Below are 18,775 nucleotides of genomic sequence, written 5' to 3'. Positions count from 1 at the left end.
TCACTTTAAGAGGAGCATTTTTGTCAATGGCTGTGGGAAAACATTTCGCCTGAATATATAATGTGCCCACTTCCATGATCCATACATTTATATATGGACAGAATGTAGCAAGTGATTTTACATTATTATTGTGCTGTTACTCATTGTTTGGTGTTCAATAACAAATCATAAAGTTCAACATGTTTTAAGTCAATATTCATTTATAGCCAATTATTTAACAAAACTCACTCAAGCTTAAAATTAAGCTTTTTTTTTTTTTTTACGCTATTTTTGCCTTGAGTGACTAAATAAAAAAAGCAGTGTTTTAGTGTATGGGTGGTTGTTGTGGATTCACACACAGCATTGTGTGCCTCATCCCCAGCTCTCTTCTTCATGTCTACAACACTCTGACCCTGTTGGTTTTTATTCGGCACCTCAGACCCCGGCTTTTGTACACTTTTATGCACTTTTTTTTATGCATGCCGGGATGAATTAGAGGGCAATCCATTCAAGTGTCGGGAACAATACCCCCGTGGAAAAAAAGACTTCCCGGGTCAGGTCAAGGGAGAGGGCGCCCCCCCCCCCCCTTTCTCGTTGCTATGGAAGCGGAGAGACACACGGAAAACTCAAGTCTCTGACGTCATCCCGAGGAGGGGGACATTGGGGGCTTGATTTATTTCTGTGGGAGCAAAGAGGGGCTGAATAGTTGTTGCGGAGGTGGGTCAACTGGAGCCGTCTTTATAGCCTGAAAATTGGACCCTATCTTGTAAATTAAATTTGAGTCTGCATTGGAAAAACCGAAAAAGGAAAGAAAACATGACGTAAAGAAATTAGGTACAAAATAAAAAGTTCTTTGGTGGCTTTTTTCTTATGTCACGCCCCAAACTCCCACCCATGTTACCACCCAAGTCTTAGCTATAAAGTGCTTCATGTTTTAAACAATACCTGTGTAACACTAGTAAACTATGCAAAATGTGTCGCCAGAATCCAAAATGAATAGAAAAAGCATAACTAAACCGATAGTAGCTGATTGCTATTTTCAGTTTCATCTGGCTACATCGCAATGAAGTGAAAGAAATATATACAGGCCTCAATCCATAGGTGAAATGTAGGCTAGGAGTTATAGGGCTGAAGCATATATTGTTTCACCCTCCTGATTGTGATGTGCAATGCTCATAATGCAGGACGTGCGATGCAAATCAAGTGACCTGCTGCATCACGTCATGCTAACACTTCTCTGTTGTTTGAGCCAAACAAAATATGCCAGTTTTCTCGTTTCCCGACACGACGCTTGAGGCAGACGCTCCTTTACGTGAGTCAGATTTTAAATGAGGCATCAGCTCATTAATGCTGTGGCCACATATACGGACTGTTAATGGAGTGAATATGCCTCGATTGCTTACTTTTAGCGGCTCCACCTGCAAGCGCACACGCGGTTGAAGTGCGGTGTTAGTCACAGGCAGCTGAAGACGGTGAGCTTTTCATTTAATCAGAAGTTACAATGGGCTGTTCATGCAAACTAATCCAAAATGTGGACGTCATTAGAGATGGTTGAGGAGGTTATAAGTAACAAAATTGCAAGCCACAAGTTAATCTGTGAAGTTCATGGTGACACGTGTCGCTCCTCATATTCTCTCTCCACATGTTGTCTCTACCTCTCAGTGTGTGTCAGAGCCGCTGTCAGAGGGCTGGACACAGTGTGTGTAATGAAAGAAGGAGGGGGTTAAGACTTGAATCAATACAATTTTGGCAATAATAACAGTTTTTTTTGTAGATGGCATGAAATGAAATTTAATAGAATAATGAACTTTATTGAAATCAGGAAAGAATGTCAGATAATAGTATCTTTGAAGAGGTGACTTGAAAGAATACTAATTTTAAGGAAGAAAATACAATTTTGACATATATTCCATTGGCCCACGATTTGTTACTTAAGAAATAGTTTTTAGGAACTTTGCTCAGTGTCTCCTGTGTTGTTTTTGTAATGAGATCCATGTACATGCTCTCTGTGTTTCTAGGGTATCAAAGTGAATTCTTATAATGAAGCCTGGAGTGCCTCTGTGCCCTTGGGCAAGCCCTTTTCCCCACAGCTGCCATGTAAACATGTTTGCAATCCCTTCTGTTTCCCTGCTGTCGTCTTTATGGCAACCGAAGCAGCGGTTTTATTTTCCACCTTTATACAACCACCTGCGCCTTACTCCGCATCTGTTGGTTTAAGCCCGCAGCAGAGCCGAGTTTTTACTAAATCATTCAGTGGGGGTCTTACAGAGCTCATAACACTGTGATTAATCTGTAAGCCTCTTTGGCAGACGTCAGTTCACTGCTGCACAGGACTGGGAAAGAAAGCAAAGTGAAATTTGCCTAAAGCTAATCTTGGCAACAGGCTCAGATTGCTGAAGCAACAATCGGAGAGCAAAGCCAGAGGTGATAGAGACGCGGTGGTGTGCTGCAGGCCAGACACTGATCACCTGTTAACAATAGAATAAACAGAAGAAGATTCAAAGCCCTGTATTTTGATCTGCAGACCTCCAGAAGGTGTACTCTGTCTGCGGCGTCGCTTCTCCCTGCCATTACCTCTTGGTTTTAATTTCACCTGGTTTACTTTTTCTCTGGATTCTCCACCACCCCCTAGCTTCACTGCATGGATTGCCAATTTCCTTTTTTTTCATTCATTTTAAAATATTACTCATAACATACACCTGAATATTTAAGTGAGCTTCCTACTACGCCTTACTGCCCAAGAAGACCTCTAGATGAGCTGCATTAGGCCTGCTCACAGTGTCCAGAGCCATTGGTCAAAGGCTGATCAATCTTTTGCTGTGATTGCACCTCAGCTCTGGAACAGTCTTCCACTTTCTATTTGTTCAGCGCATCGGTTTCTGCTTAAATCCTGTCTTAAGACCCATTTTTACAAACCTATCTTTTTAGCTGGTAGATGATTTTAACAGAGCGCCAGTTTCCATATTTTACAGTTTTATTCTTTGTACCGACATTTGAGAATGCTCTGTAAATTATTTCTTGGCAAATCCGGTGTAGCCAGCAGTACCTCCCAGCAAAGACTTCCAAATACATTGCACACATACAGTTAATGTTTTACATGTTAAGGCCGTCTTTGATGGGTCCATAACATCCAACACCCATGGGAGCACCCGTTCATCTGTTTTCTTGTGAATCTCAAATGTTTGAGGTTTTATCAATCATATCATACATGATGATACGATGATTTAATCTTCTAATTATTTTTTATCGCAAAAAAAGTACTTATTGTGTCCTACATTGGAACAATTTCTGTTCCATATATGATTTATGGTTCTATATGATCAGCTGTTTGGCAACATAATTTTAATGAGTGTGACGTTGAAACATTTTTTCTGCTTGGTCAGTTGATAAGAGGATAAACACAGATTCTTGTTTGTTTGAATCAGATTTAGAAAGGGCCTCTTGTTAGTTCAATGGTTAGATGAATGACATCTGCAGTTACAGTTAATGAACATGTGTGACATAAACTGTGTTACAGGTGATAGTCATTCATATTGGTCTTAACTATACCTGTCTTAAGCCTGTTTAAACAGTTATTGACAGGACAGCCGTGCGTGCTCTGTAAACTGGCAGCTTTAATCTTGAAAATCTGAAAACCTCTTTTCAGACGCAGGCTGTTATTAGCAGATTTATGCTAAGCTGGTAGGATAAGTTGTTAGGGGCTGCTGTGTCACACACAGACTTTACAAAATCTTTCTTTCTCTGCAGGTGTTTTGGTTACAGCAAAACATAAAAGAAACAACTCTGTTTTACTTCAATAAATACGCATCACCACGAGATTGTTCTCCAGTACAGTATTTTGTGGAATGATGCTTTAATTCTTTGACTTTACAGGTAGAGTCAGTTGCATCGTTTGTTGCAGCTTGTAAACACAACATTCAAACTGGGGCCCTCCTCCTGCGCTCATTTCCCCCAGAATTAACCAACCAAAACAAAAGACAACATCAAAATCAGTGATCACTTGAATTGGGAACACTAGTACAAACCATATAGTGCACTATATCGTCAGTAGTGTGTGATGTTGGACACAGCCAAGGTTGCTGTGATTGGCTAGTCAAGTGCAGGCTAACACTGATTGGCTTTTTGATTCTGACCTGATAAGTTTTTGTTAAAAAACTAAATACAAGGAGGGTGCTCACAGATACAGATCAGACACACAGTTATTCATAGGAACATTTACAGTTTTCATTGTTAATTAAATGCAGTGATCAAAATATGTTTCTTTGACCAACAATGTAATTACATTTTATTTTATTTACAGAATAACTTGTTTTTATCAGATACTGTTGTAAGAAATATGACAATCCTCCATTTCTTGCTCACTTAGAGAACATGAATAAATAAAATGAATAAAAAAACGATCACCAGTGGACAGCTTCCCTCTGAATGGGACTTTGATGCAGAGTGGGATGGGAGGCAGACTGTGCTCTATTTATAGTAACATTTTTTAATTGTGGGCCATTTTGAGTCAATGCAGAGGAACATTGGGGACAGTTTTCAGGTGGGTATAATTGCCATGCTGAAAAACCAGCAGGACTGACGGTTGATCAGTTTACAGTATTTTGCAGACAAGAAGAGGCTGTTTGGAGGATTCTTCTTTTCAATTAACCATTTTTTACAACATCCTGCTTCTTAACAACATCTAAGTTGCACTAATAAATGTCTCTAAATTGAAAAGAATTAACCTACTTGTGACAGAGAGCATCCTCTGCCATTCAGGATATAAGGGATCCATGTCAGTCAGTATTGGAAGGTCAGTTTCACAATACATTAGGTGCCATGAACTGTACCTTGGCCTTATTAGTAATTCATTCCTCACTCTAGACAAACAATTCCATGTAATAATCTCCTTAATACCAGATTTGAAAGGAACTGTTGTGTTTTGCTCGGGAAATGTTAATCCTGCATTCAAAGCCTACTGTATCACGCATGAAAGTTTTTGGCTGTTGTTGGACTGAACATGCAGCAAACTGGCCAAAATAAAAAATGTACCGTAACCTAATTCTGTAACATTAATTTGAAGTGTTATCTCACAAACAGTAGTTTTCAGTCAAGTCTTTGGCCTTCAGTAATGTGCTCTGGTTTTAACTTTTAACTTAATACAGTGTCGTTTTGGGGGAAAGCTGTGCTATAAACTCTGTCACAGTATACGTGGAGAGGTTGGTAGAGGAAGTGTAAGAGAACTACATTAAGGGTTATCTTATTAGACAGCTTGTGGACGGACTACTGACATGTTCATTGATGTATTAGCTCATCCATTGCCAGGGGAGACGGGTTGAAAGCTTGAGTGTTTCAAATTATTGATCCTTTAAAGAGGACGTGTGAACATGAGCAAGAGCAAAGAGCAAATGAAGAATTTATTTCATTGTTTGGTGTGAAATATCCACCTCCACCATATTCACCACGGTACAGGGTTAATGATTCAATATATACCACGACATCGTAAACGAACACTATGTTTAGCATGTGTTTGTTTCACAAGCCTTCATGCTGTGTGCCGAGATGTGTGCTTTTTTTTTTACTTTATCTTTATGTTGTAAAGATGACAGATTACAGGGCTGTGAACAACAGGAGGTCCTGAGATTAAACAGAACTCAGAATAGAACAACTGCCACAATGTTAAGCATGTAGACGATATTGGAACAAAAAAAATAATGATAACACAATTTAAATCATACCAGTCTTTTCTGACACCCCTAATGTAAATAGTACAGCCTTAACAAGAAAAGCGCTATACAAGCTCAAGTCCATTTAAAAAAAAAAAAAAATGCTATTTACAAAGGTCACAAGTATTTTAATTTCTAGCTTGTTTTAGGGCATACTAGTTTTCATTTCTGTAATTCATTCTTTTCCCATATGACACTGAAAAAGCTTTAAATTGCGTTTAACATGGTAATAAAACATTTTTCAGTCAATTTCACAAGCCCTCCAAAAATCCTGCCTCAACATAAAAGTATCTTTTTTCTAGAGTTCAGATCCTGTCGTTATGTTTCCTCATCTTTCTTTTGAACATGTTGCTTACTGCACTATAAATGTAGCCATAAGGTTACACAGGTGAGTTGCCTCTGGGTCAGCACCACTTAGTGTCTATCCATTCAGGACATCAACAGTTGAGTTAGAAGAGGGGTTACTTTATTCATGTGGACGTGAATAATTCACACAGTCAGGTTCTGCCAGGGTTCACTCAGAAAACACAGACATGACGGTACCAAGTGTTCAATCTCTGAAGGTATTTCATAAATCCTGGATTTCCTGAATAATGAGCTCATTGTCCACAGTGTTTCCCAATTAGACTCCTTTTGATAATGTGTTAGTTCTGTAATAGTGGTGCGGTTAGCAGCTAGTGCACAAGGTGAGGAATAACCAGCACCTCATTGGTCATTTGATCTGTAGTCTGTCACTTGCAGCACATTTTTTTCTGAATAACACAGACTGCAAGAAGGGAGATGTTTTCATACATAACTTTACTGACACTTTATTGGCCCATGTTGCATTTTGTACGTGGTCAAGGATTTAGGGTTAATGGGATTTATGTAACAGAACAGATTTATATAGTTTGCATACATTAGTGATCCTGCTGCAAGTTGTCACCTTCTGCTACATCCGAATGATAAACTGCAGCCACTCTGCGGATGCCAAGAGCCACTGGGCTGAAACATTCATCTCTGTTTGCTACATATCCCCTAAAAGGTGTCAATTCATATCTGCTGTGTATGAAAGTGGAGTTTTTGGCAACAGTGTGTCTGTCTGCGGGTACTCTTGCAAAGAATGCTCCACTCTTAGTCGTAGTTGTGTGTCATCTCCATGGTAGTATTATTTTTGATTTAACCTTTATATATTCAGGCTAGTCCCATTGATATAAGAGATCTCTTTTTTAAGAGAGACCTGGCCAAGAATAGCAGCAACACACAGTTTCAACAACAAAAACACTCAAACTCATACAGTACACATAAAATCATCAGCTAAAAAAGTTACATATAGAAAGTTTGGATTCAGGACTCTTCACTACGGATTCAAAAACATTCAGGGTAACTAAGTTTTGCAGTTTAAAATCAGACTGCAGGTTGTTCCAAGCAAAATGTGCAGAAAACCTTAAAGAGCCCATATTATGCCCTTTTTGGGGTTCGTATATTTCATCTATGTACCTACTTTTGTACGTTCACAATAGCTAATGTACTGCTCCTCCTTGCTCCCTCTACGCTCTGAGTCTGTCAGCTACGCTCTGCTGAGCCCACACTGTTAGACCCCACGTGGGCCGTGGTTGCTCAGCACGCTTCTCGGAAATTTCAACATGAGCTGCAGGGCTTGCCACAACGAGCCAATGGTTTTAGATCAGTGATCTCACACTGATAATGACGTCGGACTGACACATTTTTATTGAGGGGGGCTAGAACCGAGCGTTACATGCGGCTAATGCTACAGCTAACAGGAGGAAGTAGGAGAAGCCGCGTTTCCGCAGACTTTTAATTTTTGCACATAGATGTGCCTAAACATGCACAGGACACTTGGAAAACACACTAAAGGGCATATAAAACCAGAAAAAAACATAATATGGGACCTTTAAAACTTTCTCCCCCAACTCAGTTCTCACTTTGGGAACAACAAATTGCACAATGTTCAACCAATGAAGGTTGTGGATTCCATCCTTCAGAATCCTTCCCAGAAAAGCTTTATAAATGAAGACATGCCAATGTCCTAGCCAGCGTGTACTTATTATTGTATACCAGACATGGGTGTGACAGAGCAAGATAGCAACAATGATTAAGATAGATTATAGATACAATGTCAGTAATAATGGTAAAATTGCAGCAATAGAAGTAACATCTAAGTATAATAATAGGCTGATCCAGTCACATTAGCATTAGCAAGGGTTGATATTGATGAAAAGGGGAGGACTGATTATGTTGAGGTTGAAGTTGAGCAGCTATTTTGATTGAGGGAGTATTGCAAAGCACACTGATACAGAATCACAATCAACTTGGTAAAATGTAAACAATGTGTGGCTATGTGTTTAACATTATTAGTTGCAGCGAGACTTGGAGCTATTGGTTTCATCTGTTTGAAACCTTTTTAAATAGAAGCTATGGCCAAATATTCCTGGGAGCCATAAATGGGGTTATTACTTTCATGGTGGTTGGGTTGATGGATTGTAAAGTTGTATGGATGGGAGAGCGAAAGAAAGATTTTGTTTAAATATCTCTCAGATAGGATAATCACTGGTTAACAGAACAGCCATGAAAGATATCCCAAGAGGGGAAGGATTTAGTGTGATGACCTTGTGATGAGCTTGAAAAGTTTAAAAACTCTTTGGAGGTTAAAAGAACTCTACGAAATAGAAGAAAACATTTATATTGAAAAATAAATCATTCATTGTCAATTCCTGCAACCGTGCGCACCTGAGAAATTACAGGCTGTGCATTGGGTACACTGTTTGTCATTTAGATTAAAACATGTCGTTTGCTTAAGTTGTTTATCGAGTTTAGCCACAGCAAGCCAGGACAACATGCATGGAGTAGCCTATCTGACTGTGTAGATCTATATTTAATGTGTTACCATGCAAATGTGTGTCTCGCGCTGCTGGTAGGAAATGCTGGCTTTGGTTGCAGTTTCCTACACTCTAGCAGGAGTCGGTTGGGCTTCATGTGCCATGACAGCTTGTACATATCCCAAAACCTGTCTTGCCTTATGTGGTATGAGACTGTAATCTTGGAAGACAATAGTTTAGGGGAGAGGGCTCAGAAACTATCCCCAAAACCCAACAGAAAACAGAATTAGTGGCTGTATGGATTTAGGATTAGCAACCCCGACCTGTGAAAAACCTATATGCTACAGAACTATTGACCAGAGACACTGAAAACATGTCAGATCTTCTTCTGACTGTGCATCAATTTTTTATATTTGACCCTACAGGTGGGTGGCAAATTAAAGGAAAAACAAAGGTGAAGTGTGCCAATAAAATGTTTGACCACTTTTTTAATTTATCCCAATTTAACATTTTTATTATATCATAAGAACTTATAAATAATAATAAGGTCCCCTTACAAGAAAAAAAACTCTTAGTGCCATAACAATACTGCCACTGACTGCCCCCTCACCACCGTTTTGACAAGTAGAGATCAAGGTTGTCGGGGGGGATGAAAAACAATAGTCTCTGACGACGACATCCCACTGAGACCTACACTAAACTTCCCTCTGCTAACGAGCGTTCCCATGGTAATGATGATGTAGCAGGATTGGCAAAATACCTTGTGTTCGTACATCTTTGCCCCAACGGTGTGAGTGAAAGACCTAGGCCCTGTGGGGTGTTCACTGACCCTCAGGGAATTTAACAGGAAGTCAGCAACAGGGGATTATTATAACAGCCGGAGGCACGTTGACCCTCAGCAATACCCAATTGTGTGAATGTATTTTATTTGTGTTGGACTTTCTGGCTCCCAGGATTTTTGTTGACAGTTACTTCTTGTATGAAACTTTTAAAGAAGAAGAAAAAAGTCTGACATGATCTTAATTATTTGTAGGTGTTTTACATGACCCCACATGGTATTAAGACTGTACTCCATTAATCTGATATTCTAAGTGATTTAATAGGTTATGTGTTACTGATAACAGCAATTTGAAATAAAATATTGGTTTCAGCTACTTACATTTCATTCTTTGAATTCATCTTAGTTTACTGTTGAGGTTGAATAAAAGGGTTTTGGACTGACCGTTAAACATAAAAAGACTTCTGAAAATGTCACAATCCCATTTTTCAAGACTTTATAGATTGAAAAATTGTAAGTACGTTTATGTATTAGCACTTATTCACAGACAAAGGTCACAAAGTGCTTTACATGGTAGGCTTAATCAAGAAAATATTCAGAAGATTAGTCTGTAATGGAAAAATGACTTTGTTGCAGCACTGACACGCAGACTCAGGTGTTAGGAAATGAGAGGATCCTTACCTGACCTAATAACTTTGGTCCTCATTCACCAACAGTTCTGAAAAAGGAATTTGTTGTTGTGCAAAATAATAGGCTATGTTATTGTGTTTTACTTGATTTTGCAATTTTATATTACTAAATAACATGTACTAATACACGATTTAATTATGGTCAGCTTACATTTCAATCAGGTGATTTTTGATTTGAGTAAACTGTACTTAAAGTATATAAATAAACACAGCACTTAGGAAATCATTTTTAATGAAATAATAATACAAATGTACCTTTACAGGTATGTTAATGACAAATCTTTTGTATGGCCGCTTTTAGAATAAATGTTACTTTCTGCAAACTATAGTTCTTTCGAATTTGAAATGTGAGAACTTACTTATGTCTCTTTGGTTTCCAGTTATTTTTCATTTCATCTGGTTTGCCACTTCTTACACTATTAAATATCATATAATTAAATCAGCCTGTTTGGATTTCACTTTGAGCAGCAACATCCACTTTAAGACTACTTCAGTATTTCTAACTTGGTGTCCAGTGCTCAACCGGTTAAAGATTTTAACTTGAGCATTACAGATTTCTTGACTTCTTTTTTTGATCCGGTGTAACTTCTGTGTGTGTGTGCTATGTGCACACTGCCCTGCAGTCACATGCCCTTATATGGGCAGAAAATAGCTGTTTTTCTATGCTTTTTAGGAAAAACATGCACAAGCCACGAGGACATGGCCTTCATTAATTTCAGAACACTTGATTAAGAACAAGTCATGGATCAGATGGTTTTTCTTAGGAACTTTTTTAAGAACAAATTTAAGAACAATTTTAATACATATGTGAATGAGGCCCATTGAATGTAATAAAAAGACTTGGGTCTTTGCCTGGGTGGGGATCTCAGTTACTGGTATACAAATAGACCAGACTGGGAGAGGTCCCAACTCCACTGCTGTTGAAGACAGCTTATGTGTTATATGTGTTGTCCTGGGCTGTGTCAGCGATCAAAGACTAATGACAGTGGGTGGGGTGTTTCTTTCATTAATGAAGACTGAAAGGAGCAGGAATGCTTCAGGGTAGACAACAGGTGGACCTTTAGATGAATCTGTCTGTGTCCATTCATGGCAGCAGGTGGATGAGAGGAACCTGGAAACCACCAAATAGAGCTACACTTCTCTCCCTCAGGGCTTTTCTGTCTAGTGTTACTGACCGCTGTGCTCCCTTCTCTGTAAATCATTTTAAGCAAATGATGTCAGTCACAGCCTCAATGTGTGTTTTTGTCCCCTTCCCCCTTAGAGTTCAAAATATAATAAAATGAATATGAAATACCTCAAATAAATCAGTGCCAGTGTCAGAACTACTCTACCTGCAGCCTGAGAACATTAACACAACACTCAAATGTCTACTATTTACTGGGAAGACTTTTCTCCAAATGTTCCATTTCGGGAGACTTTTTTTTACATTTAAGGGATTGCAATAACTTGCTTTCTTAAAGAAGTTAAGTTTAGAAGATTATTACTTTTGTAGGGGGAATATAAAGCTACGATTAGGCTAGTGACTGTAACAAAACCACAGGTAATTGAACTCAAAAGCACGACTCAAAACACAGTCTTTGGTTAGGGGGAAAAAAAACAGTCTTTACTTCTTACAAGCAGACAGAATGCAAAAAAGTGATCCAAGAGGAAACAAAAGGCTTGTATGCTTCACACAGGTGTCAAAGACGAACTGGCACAGAAGGAAGGGAAGCCACAGACTAAATACTAAGGTGAGGGGGAAGACAACGAGATGCAGCTGGGAACAATCAGGGCGGGGCAGACAATCACACAGGTGGGAAACACATGAGGGCAGGAAGTGAAGGATCTGAAACGAGAGGAGAGGTTAGTGACCCAAAACAGGAAATAATACAAGTAGAAATTAAAACATAACCTAAGACACAGAGCTGGACATGACAGTGACCTTAGCTAGATTAGCATAGGCTGGAAACAGCTGGCTTGGCCCCATGAAAACAGAAACAAAATATGCCTATCATCAATAGAAGTTTGATTATTATAAAATGATATTTTGTTTAAATTCAAATCAAAGAATAATGCATGACATTTACAATTTGTTGCAGGAGTACTTCAGACTTAACCAGGCAAGCTAGACATTTTGAGAAAAACACTAGTTAACGTGTTGATACCACTATTACTTTTAAAATCAAATATGGCTAGTGTTGCAAAAATATACAACACGGATGCTGTTAGGCTCTTCCCTTAGGCTAAAAAAATCCCCTAGCAGCTAAAAAATGATCAATGAACACATTTTATTATGATCCTATTTGATTGTTTTTAAAGTTCATGAAGCTCTACAGCAGCTTGCTGGAACATTTATTGTTAACGCAGCTAGTAATGGGAAAGAGAACGTAATGGGGAATGTATTTTGGCACTCTCAAACAAGAGTTTAACAAGAATATTGTTGTTAGTCTAATAAATGTCTGTCAAATATGGAGTCAGAGGACGTAGAGTTAGGTAAAGGTTAGCTGATCATGAACACTAAGGGGGAGTTTGCTTTGCTCTGTACAAAGGTTTGTAAGTACACCTCTAAAAATAGTATACTTATTAAACCAATATATCTTTTCTTAAACAGCCGAGTTAGCACTTCTCCAGCCCTTTGTATGCTTAAGTAAGCTAACCTAAGCTAACTGCCTCCTAGCTAAAGTTTTATATTTAGCTTACAGAAGAGAGTTGTGTTAAACTTCTCGTATAACAGTCCAATAAGAAAAATACATCTATTTCTGAGCTATAAATTCAAAGCTCCTGTCGGGAACAATTCGTTTTCAGGAGCAACCCCTGTGGACATTGATCTTGTCCTCTTTGTGAATCTTTGCCATGGAAATAACCTTATGGCAGCAGCTACTGTCATTCAAAAATTACATTATAGAAGTAATTTAAAAGAATTTAAATGCTTAACTAAAACTTCCTCACAGGAGTTTTAAATCAGCTGGCAGAGCGCAAATAAAAGTTAGAATAAAGCAAAGGGTGAGCCAATAACAGTTCAAGTGTTTTTGTTCCACAGTTTCTCCAAAGCATCGGTTAGCGTAGCCATGTTTTAAGCACCACAGGTAGAGCTGACTCAGTGTGAGGTCAGATGTTCTCACAATCTATTGAATTAGACATGAGTCACGGTGTAGCCCAGCTCTGAGGACAGTATAGCTGAGAGCACTGGCTGATGTTGGCAACCTGAGGCCGGTTGTGACGTCTGCTTTATAAATTAGTTATAAACTCTGGGTATCAGATGGACAAGGCTGCTGACAAATGGGAGATTGTCACTAAGATGTTAAAGAGTTGTGTAAGAGGCAGAGGGGTGATAATAAAAGTAATCAAAAAGACACTTATCAAGCCTTTGATACCAACTTAAAATTGTTTTATCTGAATGAATGCCAATGAAAGACAAAACCTTGACCGATCTGGAAGCTGTTACTCTGCACTGACACCAAATTATTTCTGTTTAAGTGCTTGAAATAATGTACTCATTTCCATCCACCACCATGTCTCTGATGTTCTCGCATGTTTGTTTTTTTGTCAGAAACATTAGTTGTTTCTTTTGTTGAGGCCAAGAAGAGTATCAGATCACTGTCGCCATGTCAACTGTGGTGCTGAGTGATGAGCTGTCCTGAAACAGGACCAGTTTCCCTCCAACTGAGAGCATCAGTGGTAATGTTGACTTGAAAAAGAGAGAGGGGAGGCTCAGGCACTCCTTTTCTACTTCCTTTACTTCCTTTCCTCTTCTGGTCTGCAAGGTTGCAGAGTGGTTGAGTTATCCAATGCAAGAATCAATAAGCACTTATGAGTTCAAATTATTCTCTGATGTTTTTAAAGACTAGTGTTTCAAAATAAAGTGGTCAAGACTTCGACTGGTAAAACTTAAGATATTCCAGGGAGCTTGTGTTCAGATGTGTTTCTCAACAGTTGTTTGATTATTAATCAAATAGTTTGCAATAATTGTGCAACTGTTTTTAATCGGTATGTATAATTGGTGGTAGATAATCACTGTATGGGGCTTCTATTATCTCCAACATACCCAGGCAGACAGTACTATCAGCTGAGCTCTGCAGGTGTTAAGATATAATTGATGTATTGGAGCGGATTTGAATTCTCTATATGGCATAAGGCAATTTACACATGCTCTCCAGAACTATAACATTTTTGAATGTCTTCTTGAGTTGCAAGTGGCGTATGTTCAATCATGACCTCACAAAGCATCGTACATAATTTTTGCTGTGGCTCTGGAATGTTAGTAAATGGTGTTGCTGTGCAACAGGCCCTTTCCTCTGGCAACAGATGATGTTGATCTAAAAACATTAGAGACCACCTGCTGTTTTCCATAAAGGGACAGGCACTACTGGATGCTGATTGGCCACAAGCATAAGTCAGTAAATGTGTCAACATGATTTAAGCAGTTGTTACTTTACACTTGACTGGAGTTCATTTCAGACTTTCTCTGCAAGAAACTAAATCAATAAAACTAAACTAGACCTAAGTGGACATACCATCTGAAACATAGAGCAAGAATGCAGTTTATTTGAATGTACCTGTTATAAGACAACAATGAGATTGACTTGTTTTCTTTGTTATTGGTTCGTAATATGAGAACTTGAAAATGATACCAAATTGTGTAACCGAATCTAAGTTGTGAGTAAAATGTCTCAGACCATTATTCACTCCACAGCCTGACTTCAAAGCCCTCCACAAATTACAAAAAAAAACTGGATTTGCCATTTCCTTCATTGTAAGCCCTTTTGACCGTGTACCCCTTCTCTTTTGATCTCTTGCACCCCTTAATTTCCGCTAATTTCCGAATTTGTCCTTGACAACACGCATGACTTCCTCTATATAATACTGTCCTGTGTTGTTTTTGTAGCTCTTGTAGCTCCATGGCCATCGCCGACCTCCACCCTCTGCCCCTGGGAGGTAACCTTCAAAGGCTCTGCTCAGCACGTTGGCTGACCAGCTGAGTGATGGAGACAGACAGAATCAAAGGACATGCTCCCCTTCATTGTGACTAGATGAGGGGACACCTAACTTCTTCTTCAATTAGAGGACATACACTGCAGCACTCGGATTATTTGAGTGAATTGATGCACCTTAAAGAAGAAAAGTTAGCTCTTTGGAAATCATTTGAAAAAGGATGAAGTATTAAATACATAACATTAGAGCTCATATGGTGGCGTCTATTCCCTGTAATGCTTGTTATGAGTTTTCCATCCACAACCAATGAGCCAGAGAGCTGCAGCAGTGAGGGAAGCAGCTGCACCACCTCTTCTGTCACCACCTCCGACCTGTCCTCTATGTCCGCACACACTCACGCCAACATACCTTCCCTCAGCGATGACCCCGACACCTCCAGCCACAAAGCTCCCCCACCTCCTCCCCTTCCACCCCCACTTCCTCCAGATGTGCCTCCTCCTCCTCCACCTCCCGCAATCACATCCAGCAACCAGAACACAAGAAAGAAGCGCCGTGTCCGCAGCTTCTTCTGGAAGCCAATACCTGAGGAGAGGGTCAGAGAAAAGCCGAACATCTGGACTCTGGCAGTGCGGCAGCAGCAATACCAGATTGATGTTCGGTCAGTGGAGGAGCTGTTTGGGCAGCAGGAGGATGCGTCTTCGGGAGTACGTGGGCCGACGCCGGCTACAGGGACCTCGACACGTGTGTCCCGGGCCCGCTCCTTCAAGGAGAGCAGCAAGGAGGACGTGAGTGGTTGTCATGATTCTGTTTTAAGACCTACAGTAGCAACAATAGAAAATGTGTATTGACAGTGTTGACAGTGATTGCATAGAGATTAAATCACCATTAAACCTCTGTGAGGGAAGTCAGTATAGTCATTACAGAGGACTTGCCACTAAAGTTGATTTAACATTACCACTATTTAATCAGGTAATGGGTACATATAGAAACACCAGTCACACAAACAGTACAGGATGTAAATGTATGAAGGGGCACAAAATAGAGATCATTAAGTAGTCAATGTCGGACCTGAAATGCTCTTATACCTGTAACTGAAAATATTTGTTCATAGTTTTGTCGTAACAAATTTCAGATTTAGAAGATACGGAATCTTGATTAGGGGGAATATGGGTGTCTGATGCCTTCAAACTCTTACATCAACAGCCATTGTTTTCTCAAACATGTGCAAGATCGAGCAGGTTACCTAAGCTTCTGAGCACACCAGGATTAGAAAGTCCCAGATTCATCATCACACAATGCTACTGTAAATAATGCTGCTGCCCCCCCCCCCCCCCCCCCCCCCCCCCCCCAAGATGTCAGTGCAGGGACATGTTAGGTAACTGGTGCTCAGTTACAACTTTGCTTTGAGCGTCAAATATTATTTGTGTTTGTAACAAAAAAACAATCTTATCTTACGTCATTATTGACTCCTGGAAATAAACATGTGAAACGGTTAGCAATACCTGCGTCGGGACAATTAAGACTCAAGTCTCAAAGTGTGAGCAGTTTTCAGAGAACTATTTTTACTGATGCACTACACAGGGAGTTTAGAGGTCATGCTGATTTTCATCTCTTTTCCTGCTTGGGCAATTAAAATTATAAACAGTTTTTATGTATCATAAAAAAACACATAAGCCTACAGATGTGAAAAAAATATATAAAAAACACCAACACACCTTAGATCTTGTAAGAAATATATTGTGTAGGAAACTTAAATTGTGTAGGAAATATAACAATGTCAATACCATTTTGATGAGTCATTATACATGGTCATGGTCACTCATCATCGTCCATTTCTGTTGTGTTGTAACCATTTTCTATTTTTCCAATCAATTTATTATTTTATTTTTATTTTGTATTTTTTTTTATTAAAGTAAATGACTTTCATAAGCTTTCTGTTTTTTTTATTCCTCCACTTTAGCTGGACTATTTTCCTAACCTTTTTAAAAGCTGTAATGAGGTCTTGTTGAGGGAGTCTTTTATATGTACATACTCTACAGTCATGTACAGTCACCCCTCAAGGGAAGCAGTTCAAGCTTTTGTTAATGAGGGAGGCCCAGTGGAATTGCACTGTCCCATAGGATAACTATGCAATGTAGTGGTGATGGGGTGGGGGGGGGGATGTTGTGTAGGTTACAAAAGCAACAACAACCTGCAATGTTTAGAGGAAGGGAGTGTGTGCAGATGTACACAGGATTTGAGCGTGTTTATTCAAAATCTACAACACAATCATTTGTAATGTGTGATGTCTTTCATTTGTTTTCAGGTCAGTATTCTTGACTCCAAAAGGGGGATGAATGTGGGCATTTTCCTGAAGCAGTTCAAGAAGTAAGTCATTCCAACTGTTTCACTCCCCCGAGGGAAGGGTGGACATATGTAAAGGTGACTTCAACCAACACAACAGAAAATGCTGAGTCAGGTTTCCAGAGCTGCTTTGAAGCTCCTTGACAGAGATCGTCAACGTGGCTGATGTCTTGAAGGAGTTGTTTTTATTTGATGACTTGATGAGGGGGTTGAAGAGTGTTTTTTGCAAACATCACAATGTTTCCTGCATATCAGTTAATGACCATGGCAAGATTAGACGTGTCTTACAGAGAGAGAAAGTTGTCAAGGTACAGGAGCAAATGACATAAAGATGACTTTTGCTTTATGAAGAGTTGATTATGGTGGTATATAAAGGCGAACGAGCTGTAATGGATAACGATCTTTATCAGTAAAAATGTGTTTGAAAATTCAGAAATAATGCAAATTCAACAAAACACTCAATAATCCAAACAAAAACAATAACTTAGTAAAACATGAAAAATACAGAAACAAAGGAAATGTATTAGAAAAAAGCTTCTGTCATTATAAAGAAAGTGCTACAAGCCTACAGGGGGACACAAAGACAAACAAGTTTGGTGAAATGTATTCATTGTCTTGAGTCTCTTGTGCAACTGAGTGGTGTAAGCACGAACCCTCCCTAAATACCCAGTGCTCCCAGAGCAGGTGGATCAAGTTACCCATAACTACTAGCTGTACAGCTAACTGAATACACTGGCTAGTAGCAGCTAAACTTAGAAATCTGTTTTGCAGAAACGGACATTACAGGCAACAGAAGCATTATCAAATGGACCACGACAAGAGTAAACATCATTAACATTAATCATTTTTATTTAACTGATGTAAATATGTTTGATTTTTAACTTCTATTTTTATTTTTTATAATTATATTCCTGTCCCCTGTTTTCTGGAGCTGCTGTAATGCACAAATTTCCCCCACGGGGGATCAATAAAGTTTATCTTTATATTTATCTTTAATGCTACACATAGACGACAGCAGGTAATTGTTAGCTTAGTGTTAGCTTTGCTAGTTAAAACACATAGCAAAATGCCTGATGCAAAGCCGGTAAATTTTCTCAACCTACAGGCTACAGTGGCGGGTAAACGAAGTTAATGTGAAAGAGTGATTTGTGACCTAAATTGAATCCAGGTCTGATGAGTGTTCCGCTCTGACTTTAGAGCCAGACGGTCCTTAACGCTCACTGACCATAGGGCTACGCCACTTTGTGTCAGAGAGGGTGTAAGTGGCTCACTGTTCACAAAGCTATGTGCTCTAATGGCTTGGCTGGATTTCACTTGAGCCCAGGGAAGTACGGACTGACATCTCCATTTCAATGGGTCTACCTGCTAGAGGTGTGTTTAAAATTATGTCTCGCTTGTCCTAAGTCCAAGATAATTAAAATAACCAGGCTGTGCCGTTGACATGCGGTCAATGGGGTGGGTGTAATTCATTGTTGTTGGGTTAGGTTTTATTAATTATGTGAATTTTTTATGATAAATATATATTTTTTTAATTTAAATAGTTATTATAGA

At 39.2% G+C, this 18,775-nt stretch overlaps 1 protein-coding gene across 1 annotated transcript in view; it reads left to right on the top strand.

Annotated features, from left to right (window-relative positions):
• Positions 1–18,775, top strand: part of fhdc1 (FH2 domain containing 1) — a 32,980-nt gene that overhangs the window by 784 nt on the left and 13,421 nt on the right. Inside the window, exons 2-3 of the mRNA XM_020639668.3 lie at positions 14,844–15,666; positions 17,187–17,248. Of these exons, the coding sequence (XP_020495324.2) occupies positions 15,157–15,666; positions 17,187–17,248 (572 nt within the window). The 5' untranslated portion in view covers positions 14,844–15,156. The remainder of the gene's footprint in view (positions 1–14,843; positions 15,667–17,186; positions 17,249–18,775) is intronic.

The sequence above is a fragment of the Labrus bergylta genome, chromosome 1, assembly GCF_963930695.1.
Source record: "Labrus bergylta chromosome 1, fLabBer1.1, whole genome shotgun sequence".
NCBI classification, from domain to species: Eukaryota; Metazoa; Chordata; class Actinopteri; order Labriformes; family Labridae; genus Labrus; species Labrus bergylta.
This window is presented reverse-complemented; position numbering and strand designations above follow the sequence as displayed.